We start from the raw sequence: 17,239 nt of genomic DNA, 5'->3' as shown, positions 1-17,239 counted from the left end.
GATGGGTATGACCTATTCTAATCCGCGCGAGTACCACTTCTTCTCGCCGAACTGTCTGAATGCATGAGTGCCAAAATTTTGGGTCCTGTTTTATCTGGAACAGTTTGTTATTTGTTTGTTTATGCCATAGCTCTGTCCATTGTGCATGAAAAGCTGTTTTAATTATAATATTATAATCAGAAACCGGAATAAAGGCAGAGGTTAAATCTGCTGTTGATGGATTTTTAGCCGAAATATCAGCCAACTCGTTCCCTTTGATGCCTGAATGTGCTGGGATCCAGCAGAAGTTCACTCGTTGCTGGCGATCTTCAATTTTCAACAGTAAATACTTGATTTGATTTAGTATAGGGTGATCCTTATAAGAGAAATTCTGCATTGCTCTAATTGAGCTGAGAGAGTCGGTGTAAATTAAATATTTTGCAGATGAGTGAAGACTCAAATTTTCTAGAGCTAATTGAATTGCATATAATTCCGCTGAAAAGCTGCTGTACTCAGGTGGAAGAGAGGCTGATATGATAGCAGAGGGAAACACTGCTGCTGCTCCAACAGTTGAATGAGATTTGGAACCATCAGTATATATCGGTAAGAAGTCAAAACAGTTTTGAATATGGCTAGCATGGAGTTGTTGCACATTCAGAGTTGGTAGACGATTCTTTCCCCATTGGAGAAAATAATTATCACAGGCTGGTTGAGGAAATGGGGTCCATGGTGGGCAAGAATCATTCTTTCTGTGCTGCCTACTCTGGAGAGGAACATTCCAATTTTGTGCTATTTCAAGGAGCCGTAGGCCTGCTGGGCGTATTTTATTTGGTTTATTTCTATAGAGATTGTGAAATGATGGATTAAAGAGATATGGTTGGATGGGGTGCGAAGAACAGTTTCGTATTCTGACTGCATATTTAAGTAGTAACATTTTTCTGCGGAGGTAAAGAGGGGGCTCATGGGCTTCAATATATAGACTATAGGTTGGTGATGTCCTATAAGCACCAAGAGCAATCCTCAGTGCATTGTGTTGTACAGGATCGAGCCAGCGTAATACACTCTTTCGAGCAGAATCATAAACTGGGGCACCGTAATCTAACCGAGATCTAATCAGTGCTCTATATAAGAGCAGCAAAGTTGTACGATCTGCTCCCCAAGACTGGGCAGATAGAGCTCTAAGCATGTTCAGCTTTTTCAGACAGGTAGTACGTATTACTTTAATGCGCTCAAGGAAATTTAACTTGCTGTCTAATATTAATCCCAAGAATCTAATACTGTTGGTAATCGGGATGCTGGAATTTGATATCCGGAGTTTGGGGTCTAAATGTAATTTGCGTTGGTTACAAAAGTGGATAGCAACTGTTTTCTGATGGGAAAGCCGATATCCATTGAACTCAGCCGATTTTTCAATTTTATTGAGGGACATTTGCAATTGCCGTTCAATAGATCTCATGTTCTGAGAGTGGCAAGAAATGGAGAGATCGTCAGCATAAAGATAGGCTTCTACAGTATTTGGAAGTTCTTTGGAAATGGAATCAATTCTAAGGGCAAATAGGGTTGCACTCAAAACCAACCCCTGTGGTACTCCTTCTTCCTGCAAGAAAGTAGAAGAAAGGGAGTTTTGGTATCGAACCTGGAAAGAGCGGATCTGGAGAAAGTTCCTAATGAATATAGGCAGGTTGCCTCGTAGACCAAAATTATGTAGGTCACTGAGAATGCCATACCGCCAGGTTGTATCGAATGCCTTTTCTATGTCAATGGAGACCATGACATGGTGTTCATTTTTCACAAAGGCATTGCGAATTTCAGATTCGGCCTTGATCATCAGATCTAGAGAGGACCTATTTTTGCGAAAGCCATGTTGACAATTACTCAATAGTTGTTCAGTTTCAATGATCCAGCTGAGTCGACTGTGGATCATTTTTTCAAGAATTTTACCAAGGCAACTTGACAGAGAGATTGGCCTGTAACTATTAGGACTGGAAGGATCTTTTCCAGGTTTCAAAAAGGGCAAAACTGTAGCATGGTGCCAAGATGTTGGATAAGTATTTTCCAGGAAGATCCGATTAAAGAAAACTAGCAGCATTTGTAAGTTTTGCTCATTGAGATGCTGCAGCATGACATAATATATGCCATCTGGCCCAGCTGCACTGTTTCTCGTTGTTTTTATGGCTTGTAGAAGTTCACAATATTCAAGGGGCTGATTATACGGAAGTGATAGCGAGGTTCTAAAGTTAATGGGCCTCTGTTCGGTGGAGGTCTTAATTTTTTGGAATTTCGGAGTGTAATTTGATACAGCAGAGACTTCGGCAAAGGTTTTACCCAAGGCATTCGCTATTTCTAGAGGACCAGAGAGTTCTTGTCTATTGTATGAAAGAATTGGGGAAGAGATGATTGGAAACTTCCCAGAAAGCTGTCTAATTTTCTTCCATATTATTCTGGAGTCGGTATTTCTGTTGATAGTACATGCAAACCGAGTCCAAGAATCTTTCTTGGCTTGCCTGTGAATGAACCGCGCTTTTGCCCTTAGCTTCTTGTAGCTAATTAAATTAGCTGTTGTCGGAAATCGACGGAATAAGTTGAATGCTTTATTTTTTTCCTTCTTTGCTTTTGTGCACTCTTCGTTCCACCAGTAGTTGAAGTGCCGTCGGGTTGGGGGGTTTGATAATGGAATTGAGTATTTTGCTGCATCTAAAAGACTGGATGTGATATAATCGGTTACTTTATCTATAGGTTGTAGCTGAATAGTTTCTTTGTCCAGAATGATTGCTGATTGAAATTTGGCCCATTTGGCTTTAGAAAATTTCCATTTTCTGCAGGGTTGGTCTAATGGTAGTTGTGCAGTGAGCAGGTTACAGACAATTGGAAAATGGTCACTTCCCATTGGATCATCCATGGCGGACCACTGAATTACTGGAAACAGTATCGGAGAACAAATTGAGAGGTCAATTGCAGAGGTCTGTCCAGTAGGTAACTGTATGTGGGTGTGTGTACCAGTATTAAGAATGGTAAGGTTTTGTTTATCTAGTATAGTTTCAATCAGTCGGCCCTGTCTATCTAATTTAGAGGATCCCCATAAAGGGTGGTGGCCATTGAAATCCCCTAGCAAGCACACTGGTGACGGCAGCTGTACTAAAAGTTCTTCAATATCTTTGAAAGAGTAGGAATTGTTTGGTGGGAGATAGACTGAGACTAGCGTAAATGCAATCTCAGCAATCAGACGCACAGCAACGGCTTCAATTTTGGTTTGAAGAATGATTTGACTAGCAGGGATCTTTGAGTTAATCAAAATGGCTACACCACCACGAGCAGAGTCAGATGTATTCCGATCTCTTCGGTAGACTGAGTAGTTATTTATAGAAACAGAAATTTTAGCAGTTAAATAGGTTTCCTGCAGACAGAAACCCACTGGAGAGTAGCGTCTAATTAAGTACTGAATGTCATCAATGTTGCATCTAAAGCCTCTACAATTCCACTGTAAAATATAAGGCATTATTTGAGTTTAGAAGAAGCTGTACCTGACGTGGCTGTCTTGTGGCGTTCTGGCTTTGGTTTATTTCTTTTTGGAAAGGTGGGGCGACCTGTGTCCATATCTTCTTCTTCTTCTTCTTCTGCAAATATTTCAAGAATTGGATCTTCCTGTTTAGAGGGGTACTCTTGATCGAGTGATGTTTCCTGAATACTCTGTTTTGAAGTTGAACTGGGATTATTTGGTGTGGTAGCAATCATTGGCGAAGGAGGAGATTTTGCTGGAATCGTAAGAGGCGTATTACTTGCTTGATCTGAGTGCTTCTGGATATTGGACTGTTGCTGAGAAAGAACAGCTCGGGCCCAGTCGGAGATTGATATGTTGGATGGAACAGTAACATCAGTTTGTGTGGCTATTGTTTGATATTTTTTTGCAATACTGGCATAGCTACGGTTAGATATACTGGGTGCAATTCATTTTCTTGCTTCCTGATAAGTAACTTTGTTTTCGACTTTATATTTTACAATTTTTTTCTCCATTTTCCACTTCTCACATGTTTTAGAGTAAGCAGGATGGTTACCCTTGCAATTAGGACAAGTCATTTCTTTTGCCGAACATTCGTTTTGACTGTGATCAGAAGATCCACAGTTGGGACAAGCTGGGTTCCCTCTGCATGCCGTCTGAGAATGGCCATACTTTTGGCATTTGTAGCATCTCAGCGGATTAGGAATATAAGGACGAATGCGACAGAGTAGATATCCTGCTTTTACTGTTGAGGGTAGATTTGGACTGTTAAAGGTGAGAATGATACTTCTGGTGGGTGTGAGTATATTGTCCCTTTTAGTCATGATTCTTTTGACAGCAATTACATTTTGTTCATTTAGCTCTTCTTTAATTTCTTCTTCTGTCACATTCAAAAGGTCCCAACTAGATATAACACCCTTAGATGTATTTAGGGTTGCATGGGCAGTTACCTTTACTGGAATTTTTGCGAAGTTTGTCACTTTCAGGAGTTTTCAGAATGCCTACAGTTGACAGTTTCTACTAGTAAGTCCCCCGATTGCAATCTCTTAACCATCTTGGGAGACCCTGCAATACTTTCCAAGTGTTTTTGGATAAGAAAGGGGGATAGCTTACTAAGAGGCTGTTCTGATAATGAATGCATTAATAAAAATGCAGGAAACTCGGTCGCAGAGGAAATGGTTTTTAACCTCTTTGCTTGCGAAGAGTCATGCTCATGCTCTGTGTTTAGCCGACTGCTTGTCGGTTCTAAACAAGGAAACATATTTTGTTCCATCTTGGCTCCTTTTAGCCCCTGGCAGATGAACTTTTCTGCCAAGGTTACCGGCCCCGCCACGGGGAGGCAGGAGCAGTGCCTGGAGTGACCAAGCGAAATTAGTAGGAGTAAGTCTATTAGATATGAAAAATAAAGAAAGGTTACTTTCCTTCCTTGCTCTATACCAGTACTTTTGATACAAGAGCTACTAAATTAAAGGATTTCTCAAAGAGAGGAACGTAAAAGAGAACGCAGAATTCACCTATCAAAAAGTCGCAGTGAAAGCACAAATAGAAATCGCTCAGTCAATCGCTTGGCACCCGGGGCCTCCAATTTAAGAGTATGTGTGTGCAATGCAAAAAGGTAAATCATTCAGTCAAAAAAAAAAAAAAAAAAGAGAGAGAGAAAATCCATGATTATAGAAGTTTTTCCAGTCAAGCAGAAGTCCGAAATCAGTAAGTAATGAAGTACACAACCAATTAAAGGTGCACATACACATTAAATACACATATTCTGCAAAGTCAAATAAGAGAAGCTTTACATACCTTAACAGGTATGTAAAACCTTTCTATGTGTGCAATTGATATGGATGAGCTGTATTGTCTGATATTTTTGTTCAAATTATTGAAGTTGTTTATTAGTAAATGCCTACCTTGTCTTGTCTATCCATCAGTTTCAATAAATCACATTATGCAATGTAGATGAAATTTTCTTCCAGATTTTTGTCATTACTGAAGTTCTGTTTAGATATTTGTACAAGGATTTAACAGTGCACAACAGATAAATAAACCAGCTTATTTTAAGTTGAAAAGTGTCTTTCAGAAAGGCACAGAGTAACTGGTAACAGGACAGTTCAGCTAATTAGTTTTCTGAAAGACAGGCATTTATTGCAGTTATGAAAATAAGAAGAATATATGTCAATAACTGAGGTTGAATTTTTTAAGGTAGTTTGTTGTCTTAAGTATATTTGTGGACGATGCCACTACAAGCTACAGGCTTGTTTTAAGTTGCAAAGTGTCTTTCAGAAAATCTATTTCTTTTGAAATTAGCTCAGAATCTGAATAAGAGGAAAGAAAATAAAAATTTATTGCTGTATTAGGTGTGCATACATCAAATAATTCAATGTAATGATCACTGATACCAACCAACAATATGCTGGAGGAGCAGAACTACATTGTTAATCATTGCTTACAGAATTTCCTATGGTATATTCATAACACACCTTGTAATGCTATCCTTGAAGTCTACAAGGTTTTGAATGTTTTTCTAATGAACTCTGTCCTTGAGATACTCCTGCTACTCAGTGAGATGTATTCAAAGAACAGTTATTTCCTAAACATATGAGGAAACAAATATAGTCATTGAGAAATGTGACATGAAGCATGTGTGTTACATAAGGGCAGACAGTATGTGTGGTATCCCATTCTGCATGAAAACAGTTGTATCTAAGAAATCTCTCGTTTGAAGATTACAAATAACATACTGGGTTATGAGTTAACAATAACATGTCATGGGATCACAAGTTTGACCTTCCTCAAAAAAAAGTTGAGCCCAGGACAAAATTAGTGATAAAACAGAACTATAAAGTAACACTTCAAAGAAAGCACAGGAATTCTGTGGATGACATGTGGATAAATGGATGTGGGGGAGGGAACCATCTTTCACAAACTTCAATTTCATATCACCAATGAACCATATGCTTTGCCAGTCTACATAATGTTTCATAGCTACATATCAACCTTTATCCTTGCAAGGAATTGGCAAACCAAAATCATGTTTATGGGAATCAGAAGCTCTGTCACTAAATGAAGAGAAAATAATGTCTCCTGTCACTAAAGATAAAAAAAACATAACACGGAGTAGCATTATTTTCTCAAAATATTTCCACTTTTTTAAAGAATAATTGTATATTCTCATAATCAGATATTTGCATTTACAGGTCTTTTGAAATAATAAACAGTTTATTTTATTGTTATTCTTATTGGACCAAGTTCTGGAGCCTACTCCAGAACTTGGTACAATAAAATACATTAAGTCTTAGAATACATATATTAAGTTTAACTGGAATACAAAATAAATATTTACCTGGAACAAATTCAAGCCATATTTCTTCCCATGATTTTGCATTAGTATTACTGGCATTATCTGTAAATCAAGATTGTAAGCAAACATATAAATAATAGGTAATAAATTATGTGCATGTATTATTTAGAGAAACTGCACAAAATGTTAAGTATCACAATCAACTTATCAGTTATTCCATCACTATCTTTTTTAGATTAGCTCAACAAATAAAGAATACTACTGCTGAACCCACTATAGTTTAATAGATAAACCATTAATTAGGGCAAGTTACTTCTTAAAAGAAATGTAAAATTACCAAAAAAAAAAAAAAAAGCAGTAGAATACATTTTTTTACCTGAACTAGATTTTGAATGCATTGCAAAAAAAACCAGTGGCAAAATCTTATCCGAATGAGCTCTACAAACATCAGGGCAGTGGGTGGAAATAGCATGCATTGTATATGCACAGACAGACTGGACTGTTTCATCTGTTGAAAGAAATACAGAATGTATGCCTTTTTAAAAACTAATTTATACATTTTTGAAAAATTAATCACACCTTTGTGGTGTAGGAATAAACTAAGTTTAAAAACAATTGTAATATACCTTCATTTTCCATGTACCACTTTTGCAATTTTGCTATAAGTTTTTCAACACTGCTATCTTTTGCAACCTATAAGAGAAAAGAAAAAACACTGAAAGCAGAAGTAAAATATATCTGCATATCCCATTTAAATATGTATAAAAATTACAAATTACCTGATATAATATTATAAACATCAGCTAGTTTTACAATATTTTACTTGTAATTAATAGATATATTTATATATAATTTTTTTTCAGTCTTGTCTATCCATCAGTCACAATAAATCACATCATGCAATGTAAATGAAAGCACAAACAATGTTTGTTGGCTCTGTGTCCATTATTTATTTAATAACACAAAACATGCAACATTTAGGGAGGCCTAGAGCACTACCCTCAGAATAACAAAGCCTAAAAACTGGATTCAGCTTTGTTTCTGACACCATCGCTATTCATATAGGTTCATGTACGTATAAGTGTTTTTCATCAATAATGGTTAGAAAGTATTGCATTCCTAGGTGTCAAGGTAACAACAAAAGGACTAAGGTGCACATTTTTAAATTTCCTAACAACAAAATTTACAAGAAAATGGATATCAGCAATTCACAGATGAATTTTTTTTTTAACTTCAAAGCATTCAGTGGTAAGTTCCACACAAAACATTTTGTCACTTGAAGTTATTTAAGTGGTTCCCTTGTAATTTTATAATGATTACTTACTGGAATATAGGATCATAAACAAAATATAATTTATTCAGTAATAATTTCAGATAATGCAGATTTTTATTTGTGATAAATAATGAAGTACATTATCTGAAATTATTACTGAATAAATTTTCAAAGAAACAATATCCATTATCAAATTTTAAAATGCAAATGGCCAAAAAGAAATGCAGGTGGTTAAAAAATAATCTAACAGAGAAACTTAAAATTAAGATTTTTCGATTATATTTCAAGCTACTGACAGAAATTAATATTGTTGAATACTGAGATAAATTAATAACAAGCATTTAAAATATCTTCCAAGAAATGCTCTAACCATACTATATTTAAACTTTAAATTCTAAATATGCCATATCTAAACTCTATGTTTTTTTTTTAATCTTATTATCACATTTGAATAAATTGACTGTAGATTTTAAGTTGCAGATTTACTCTATAGCAGAGGATGATTCAAAATTTGCCCAATCAAAATACTAGTAATTAAAAATCTGTTACTATCAATTTCATTATCTGATAGTAACAGAATTAACTATCAGATTATAAAATGAAGTAATCATAATAAAAAAAAATATTTCTATATTTCTATTTGGAAACATTTGGAAAATGTTTCAGAATCTTAATAGAAGTTTCAGTTGCTTCTTTTGGACTGCACATGCATTACCACATAAGTAACTGTATTCCTGTTTGAGAATCATCAATCCACATAATTTAACTGATATATGCATTAATTGGTATTTAAATATACAAAAGTGGAACAGACAGAAATAAAAGGTGTAATATATTGAGATTTTTGCTTGGTGTCATTTTTGACACAAAGTTGAGTTTATAGTTGTAGTGTGCTAAAGTTAGACTTTCCCTACCGCGTCCCTTTTCTTTAACGAAGGTTGACCTTCCTGTCTCCAGCACTGAGTATTATGAGAAACTTCTAGATATATATATATATATATAACTCCTCTTGGTTTTATCCTTATTTTATTTGGTCAGTGGCCAGCAAGGCCAAACATTAAACAAATCCATGCTACTGAATGAATTTACAATATATAATATTTTGAAGTGGATCAACTATAAAATGAAGAAAGCTCCTGTTTTTTTGCAACACTCATTATATTGGATTCTCAATGTTACATCGCTGATACTGATTGAACATCGAGATCACTGTTCTTCTTGTCAACTAACTGGCAATTTGGATTTTGGCTTCTGTGAATAGTTTGTGTCCTGAAGAACTTTTTGACCAAGCTCAAGGTCTGTGCCTCAGATGGCTCCTTCTGTTATACAGAATTAATAAGATGGACTCATTTTTCTTAATTTGGAAATCAAGGTCATTAACAATCTTAAGACTGACTCAGTGTTATGGTGCAAGTTCTCTTCATACTGTCAAGACTTTTTACATCAACTGGAACTGTAGTGCTGTTTTAATTTTGTAATACTGTTAATCACACTACCAAATGCAATGTGTAAAATTTTGTAAACTCCTCTAGTTTATTATGTAACATGATAATGCTTTTTTTTTTATATTTTGGCAATAAAGGATTTTGTGTGTGTTTAATCTTTTATTAATTATATATATATAATTAACAAAAATAAAAATATAACTTTTTTTTATTTGAGTCACTGAGCTACTTGACACATTAATCCCATTTTCTGAAATAAGGTAAGACAACTAAAAAAATGCACAAATCATATAAGTATTCATATGTGTCAAAATAAAATATAAAACTCATATCAAATAATAATTTTTCAAGATTATTACCTTTACAATATGTCCTATGGCAGTTGCATAGCTTTTTCTAACTGCTGAATTTCTGTCATTTAAACAGCTAACAAAGGCACTAAGTAATTTTCCTATAAATAAATTTTTAAAAATTTAAATATGCAAAGAAATTATTATATATAGGGATACAAAAACTTACCAAAAGTGCTCAATCTTAAATTAACTTCATTCAGTTTAACATTATTATATATTTTTTAAATTATTATATTTCTTAAAAACTACATTCATTATCTCCTAGTCATATTTTTCTTTTTCAAATTATGTACAATGTACAGAGGATTCAGGTTATAAATTTCTAGTTACCAATATTTTAAATCATCATACATATATACAGTAGTACTGTACATCTTAACTATTCAGAATGGAGATGAAAAAAATTTTTAAAAAACACGGGTTATCATCACAGATATAAATAAAAGTAAAAATGGTATAGGCAGTTTAAGGAGGTAAAATATTCACAAGTGTAAATGACAATTTCCTTACATTAGTCTGAGGTGGAGTGCATTTCCTGCTACTGTACTGATGGAAAATTTTCAGGGACATTTCCATTCAGTTTCAAGTTATGTGGACCATGGTCTTGAACGAGACTGCTCCAGTTTTCCCTTGAAATTTTATGAATGGTTATATAGCTATGATTAGATTATTTACACAGAAGGGACACCTAATAAGAAAACTTTTGTTCAGTTCCAGTCATTCATCAGATCCCATGAAGTCTACAAGAAATATCAGAGCAGCACATTGATTTAGAAAACCAATGTAGATAAAATAAGTATATGACCTTTCTGATTTTTAAAAGTATAAGGAAAATTTTTCCTTTGACTAAAATACAAGAAGGCTGGCAGTACAAACAACAGTGTGGATAAAAAGATCCAATAAAAGCCATTTTTATCCGTAATATAAAAAAAGTAAAAATAAAGTGGTAACATCTCTGATGCACCCATATTAGAAGGATATATAACTGCTTGAAACATTTGAGCACAAAGCTATTCTATGCTTCTACATGCTTCTAGTGAAGAACAGTTCAGATTGCTTTTCTTTCTTCCATTTTTGGGATGGTTTTCATAAATTTGATGTTCAGAAATTGAAAAAAATAATAATGCATCAAAACAGCCAACAGAACTGGGAATCTTATTTTAAATAAACAGAACTATATTTCTCACATGAGATGTGATATTTATTTATAATGCACCACTAAAGCAACTCAGAGCTGCTATACAAAATGAGATCAGTGCTTCTGCAAAAACATCAACTAGAAACTATTAATTAACTCTTTTAACTTTATAAGTTCTCAGTACTTAAATAAAATACAGTAGAAACTCAAAATCTGGCATTTTTTGAATATTTTTCTGAGGGTAGTCAACTATACAAAGACAGAGAGGAAATAGGCTAGCCAGACTTGCAAAAAAAAAAAAAAAAAGCACCACAGGTGCCAGATTTATGCATTATGATCGATTACTAATTTACAAATGCCAATTTCTTTCTGTCTTACATATTTCCTAGACTGTATGCCATTGTTACTGTGTAATGTATACAATCATTTATTTCCAAGACATAGATTAGTTCACAAGTAAAATACTTAATAGTACAGTAGCATATATTTAGTTTTAAGGTGAGTCATTATTGCAATCATAACACATTTTTGAGGTTCTCCTGTAATAACAAAAAATTTCTCATAGAACAATTACACTGTATGATCAAAATTGGACATAAGCAAGTAGCTGCAGAGAAGGCTTTTAATTTAAAAGTTGTTTGGTTTTTAGGAGCATTAGCAACTAAGGCCATATTGCTCCGGGATATGCGGTGGTCATTCCCTGACCTTTCCGCATCCTTCATATTTGGTGGCGACGGGCTCGAACCCCGGTCTAATCAAGAAGCGTGTGCTATGCACTGCTGCTCCTTCCCACCTGGCTACGGAGGCGCCCCCTTAATTTAAAAGGATAACACACAGGAGGCCTACCTTTAGCCTGTACAATAGCCTCAACCTTCCTGGGAATATTTTCTATCAACTCTTAGTGAGAATTTATCATTTATCCCATTCTCCTGCAAAGTGGCTGACAGATCCAGTTCAGAAGGCAGCTTTGTAAGCAGCTTAATTCAGTGGACCACTTCCTATGGGGGTTCAATGGAGTTAACATCTAGACTCCAGTCTGGCCAGTCCAACTTTTTCAATGTCATTGATTGTACAAAAACAAATAGCAAACAACAGAACAATGCTGTATGACATTAACCACTGTTGTGCTGATACTGACAGATTCCATTTCCTTATTACTTCCACAGTGAAGATAGCAAATAACTGTCCAAGCAGGTCATGAACTTCATAGTTTGAGGCATTACCACTAGCTGAATGGAGCAGATTTGAATTAACTCAAACAGTCCCATACCACCAGAACAAAAAGTTCTACCAAACTTCATGGTAGAGATGATACATGCTCAGAGGAAGCACTTTCCAGGCAATCTCCACACCCAAACACATCCATTGGAAAGAAACACTGTGTAGTGAGATTTTTCACTCCATAATACTTTCTGCCACTGTTCTGCCACATCCATAAATGTCAGGAATGACACAACTCCGAGCAGCTTACCACTGAATACAAGGTTGTACAGCTCTCTGTATGGACAGCTGACATACTGATGAATGTTCCCATTGTGTCTTGCATCTGCTCTGTGAATTGTCTCCAGGTGATGTGTAAGGCACAAATCTCATTTAATGGTTTTTTGTCAAATGTGTTCCATGAGTTTCTGAGACTTCAGATCTTTTTTCATTCCAGTGTCACCTACTGCCTCCTTGCTTTGAGCAGTATCCACTACAGTGGATTTTTGAAAGGCTCAGATTAGTTACAGTGGCTGACACAGGAAATTACCATCCCATGTTGAATGTCTGTAAGTTCTGATCCATGCTAGCTTCTAATGTACTGCTACTACACCAGCAGACTCACAAGTGGGAGACTTCTGGCACAGTACACAATATCTGTGGAGGGGTGTCCAAGTACCTTGGGTCATTTAGTAAAATATTTATAGTAATATTATTATTTGTATATCAGATAATATACAGATATTAATTTTACAAATAAAAAATTAAAGCACATAATAAAATGATATGTAACATTACAGCATATATTAAAATGCATATACAAATGAACTACTGTTAATAGATATTTTCAACCAGCAGTATAAGAATTATATTTCCTAATAAAATCTGAAGTTTTCATTTCCACTCACCTGAAAATGGCTGTAAATCTTTGGAACATTGGTGACTTAGAATAATCACTAAGTGAGAACAACCAGCCTTCAAATAAAATTAATGATAAATCATATATATATATATATATATATATACACACACACACAGAAATTCACTGAAATAATGTGACAGAAATCTTAAGAAAGTAAAATGTGAGAAAATCAAGTTGCATTCTCTGCAAGTATATTTATTAAACATAATACAAAGATTAGAATTTGATATACTTGTGATATATACTTGAGTCTTTTGTTACCACTGTAGTCACATGAGTTGCTTTCGTATAAAATGTAACATTGTGGCTGTTGCTAGATTTGATTCTGATTTATTCAAAGCAGCAGCAAAGTGGTCCCTTGTTTAAAATAATCATTATTGACATATTGATGAAGACATAATAGGTATGTTAGGATGTTTTGAGTTATGAATTTTTGAGTTGATATCAAAGTTTGCTAATGATTAAAGAACAATATTCTGATTAGGCAGGTAGTTAATGGTAGCAACATAACCACCAAGACTTGGTTGGAAAAATGCCAAAGTGCAATATTGGTAAATGGTTCTAGATTGCAGTAATAGTAATTGCAAATTATCTTATTATTTGTGGAGTAACCAACTTTAGTAGGTTGACAATGAAAAGCACTAAAGAGTAACTGAATAAGTTGAAAAATTTAAAAAAAAAGTTCTCAACAATGCAGACAGACTGTCAGGACAACACATGGTGTTTCATCTGCAATGTACAGAAATTCTGTTAGTATGGACAAAGAGCTATTTATATTATATAAATTATATAATATGAGGATTACTCAAAAGTAATGTACAAAGGCAATTAATTGAAAATTAATTTATTTTAATTTTAAAACATGGTTTACATTAAAAATCTTCAATGTAGTCTCCATCACACCTTATAAGTGCTGCTGAACATTTGGCTAATTTTTGAATTCTGTTTAACTGTTTGCTGAAGTTAAGCTACATGATGCATTGGGTCATGGCTGGCACTCAATATTTCTGGAAACAGAAATCTTTACCCAAACAACAGTTCTCTGAGTTTGGAGAATAGATCATACTCTCATATCAGGACTGGGGGGGGGGGGATGAGATAGTGCTTACTTGTAACTGATGAAAACAAGCTGTACAGACTGTGATATCAGGCATTACATTGCCATGAAGTATGAGCACCCACCAGCTTCAAACATCAAGCTCAGCAAGCTCAATGCTGATGAGATTTTTCCTCTTGCTCAAACTATGCACATGAGGGGGCATAAATTCAAATTGAGGAAGAATGGGTGCAGAATAGATGTGCAGAAGTCTGCCTTTAGCCAATGGGTGGTTGATTGTTGGAACAAACTTCCATCTGTTGTTGTTGTGGAAGTTGATGGAGGGAATGAATAGGCAAAATAAGGGTGGGTTTTTTTTTTTTTTTTTTTTTTCTTCTTTTTGCTAACATTATTATAAGCTTGTTTTCTTGTATCATATGTCACTACTAATGCTAATGCTAAAAAGCATAGGTCATGATGACTATTTGTTTCATCTTTGATTGTTGCTGACAACGTTTAGAAGGGTATGGCAAAGATGGCTGCTTCCACTGAGCTGATTGTGACTTCAGTTCAGGTTCAAAGTCCATGTCTCATCATGGCAACAATGCATTTTGAAAACTCTTCAACTTCTTGTCAGTAATATGTGAGTAACTGCATTGCAACTACTTTACACTTTGCTCATTGTTCATCTGAGAGTAAATGCCGAACTCATCAGGTAGCAACCTCTTGTTTTGTTTTTGTGACACCTCGGTTGAAATTCAGTGAACAGGTAATTTTTGTATTCCAGATTTGTTGGCTAATTCTTCACAAGTCATATGCCTGTTTTCCTCCAAAATGGTGTTAATAATGACTTCTGAAGTGTTTGTTGTTCGTAGATGTTCTCATTCTACCTGAGCAGTGCTTATTTTCAACACTAGAATGACCTTGATGAAAAATTTGAGACCAACATGAAATCAAGCTACAATCTGTTGACTCACCACACACTTCCCACAACAATTCACAAATTTGTGTCAGCAATGATGATATGTAAATTACATCATATATTAAAACTAAACCACGTAAACTTTTGATTTTGATAAAAGATCAGATCTTTGATCTGAAACTTTGATCTGACTTGCAGCAATATCACCATCCATTTTTAAAAGCTTTTACATTTATTCAACATGGGAACTGTTTCAAACCCAGTAATGTCGAAGTTAAACTTCAAATCATTATCCTGATAAATGTCAGTCACAGAGATGTATGGAGTAAGGAGCATGGGTGAAGTGCACATTACATTTTGGGACAACCTTATATTCCATTACATAAAGCCATGGTTAGGTCAAACCTTGAGTATTGTATGAAGGCTTGGAATCCCCATTTCATGAAGGATGTGTCCTGCTGTAAAAAAAAAAAACCATTAACAAGAGAACCATTTCTTATATATTGAAAGAGTGACTTTTCAAATTTGAGTTGAAAAAGCCTTGAGACCAGATGTCTGTGTGGGAATTTGATTGAGGTATTTATACCTCTGAAAGGCCAGAGTAAATGAAATAACAGCAATTTCTTTTCTTCTCCAGGCAGCAGCACAAAATAGATGACATGTACTTAAATTAAGGAAGGATAGTTGTAGATTTAGATATTAAAAATTTTTGTTTAACTAAAATTCATTAACTGGTGGAACAACTTACCACCAAATATTACAGAAATAAAGCTTATACAAATTTAAGGAAGGGTTGAAAAAAAATAATACCTGCCGTCTTTTGAACAGTCTAGGCATCAAGATTGTTCAAATTTTTCCCACATCCTTCTGTCAGAAGACTGCAGTAGGAATTGAATGGTGTGTATTGGGTATGGTTAGAGGTGATTTACCAAGAACATAAATATAAGAGTTAGAAGAAAAATAGGATTTTAGAAGTCAGCTTTATCTTCATCTGAGGATGCAACAGAACCATCAGGTTGTAACAATGGTGGGAGTATAGGTGGACAAAAGTTGTGGCCAACAGCTTTGGCAAGTTACCAAAATGTTCGACTATCTTTTGGACAAGAAGAAAGTTTGCTACTCGTAGCCTGTTCAAATTGAGTTTGAATCGATTAACAATTGTTTTACAATTGTTGGGTGTTTACATATTATGCATAGTGTAGGCAAAAAATGAAAACACTAGAGCACTTACAGTAAACATCTAGAAGTTGATGCAAATCAGAGACTGATTTCATCAATCTCATATTGCTTTGAGATTGTGGCATTCTGTAGCAACTTAGATTTCTTTTTGCTATATTCACAACCAAGACTTTTTCCAACTCATTTACAGTAACTATCATAAAGTCTTAAAGAAAGTTTCTAAGATAGTGACAACAATAACATGAATGAAATAATTTAGGTTTCTCACACATTTTTTTCCCTATACTATGATAAATATGAGTATTAGCTCGCTCAAAAGTTCATACATGAGAGATGAAAAAAAGTTAGTGGTGGTTGGGGGAAGCACATCTGCTCCCAATCAATGAAAGTTCCATTTCCATCTGTATGCTTGAGCTATCTCTATTACACATAGTGGTAATGCATTTTTAATATAACAGGCATTTGTGATAGTTAATATATAAAAATGTCCTCATGACTAAAAAAAATTAGTATAAACAATTTATTTGTCATATATGCACTTATAACATTAATATTACAACAGAAAAATGTCATTAGTATCTTAAGATATCAAGGTTTGTTGGTTTTGTTTTTTTAGGAATTTATTAGGCGCACTGGCAACTATGGCCATAGTGCACCAAGACAACAAGGTAATAGTGAATTATATTTCACATTTTAAGAGTTTAGCATGATCCACACTAAATGATGGAACATTATTTAGTGTGGGTCAGGCATTATTTAACAGAATTAAAAGAACATGTGAAAGCTATAGCAAAAAATAAATGTTCTACTATGCATTCTCATAAACAGCAAATTGCAGTTTAATGCAAGAATTGATATTTGAAAAATCATAAAGATAATATTCATTCAGTTCTTACCTTTGTTCCAAGGCCAATAGAACTACGAATAAGATCAATCAGACGTGGTACTAGCTCCCGAAGGACTTCTTCATCCATATATTGCACACACTACAGTAAGATATG

The 17,239-nt window shown here is 34.6% G+C and overlaps 1 protein-coding gene across 1 annotated transcript in view; it reads right to left on the bottom strand.

The window, feature by feature from the left end:
• The window catches only part of LOC150086083 (proteasome adapter and scaffold protein ECM29), a 367,922-nt gene that overhangs the window by 82,107 nt on the left and 268,576 nt on the right, over positions 1–17,239 (bottom strand). Inside the window, exons 34-39 of the mRNA XM_090374364.1 lie at positions 17,135–17,224; positions 13,088–13,154; positions 9,848–9,939; positions 7,397–7,463; positions 7,147–7,278; positions 6,813–6,872 (exon numbers count right to left, since the gene is read on the bottom strand). Coding sequence (XP_090230490.1) covers positions 6,813–6,872; positions 7,147–7,278; positions 7,397–7,463; positions 9,848–9,939; positions 13,088–13,154; positions 17,135–17,224 — 508 coding nt within the window. The remainder of the gene's footprint in view (positions 1–6,812; positions 6,873–7,146; positions 7,279–7,396; positions 7,464–9,847; positions 9,940–13,087; positions 13,155–17,134; positions 17,225–17,239) is intronic.

This window comes from Mastigoproctus giganteus, chromosome 5 (genome assembly GCF_048544385.1).
Source record: "Mastigoproctus giganteus isolate SK-2022 chromosome 5, ASM4854438v1, whole genome shotgun sequence".
NCBI lineage: Eukaryota > Metazoa > Arthropoda > Arachnida > Uropygi > Thelyphonidae > Mastigoproctus > Mastigoproctus giganteus.
This window is presented reverse-complemented; position numbering and strand designations above follow the sequence as displayed.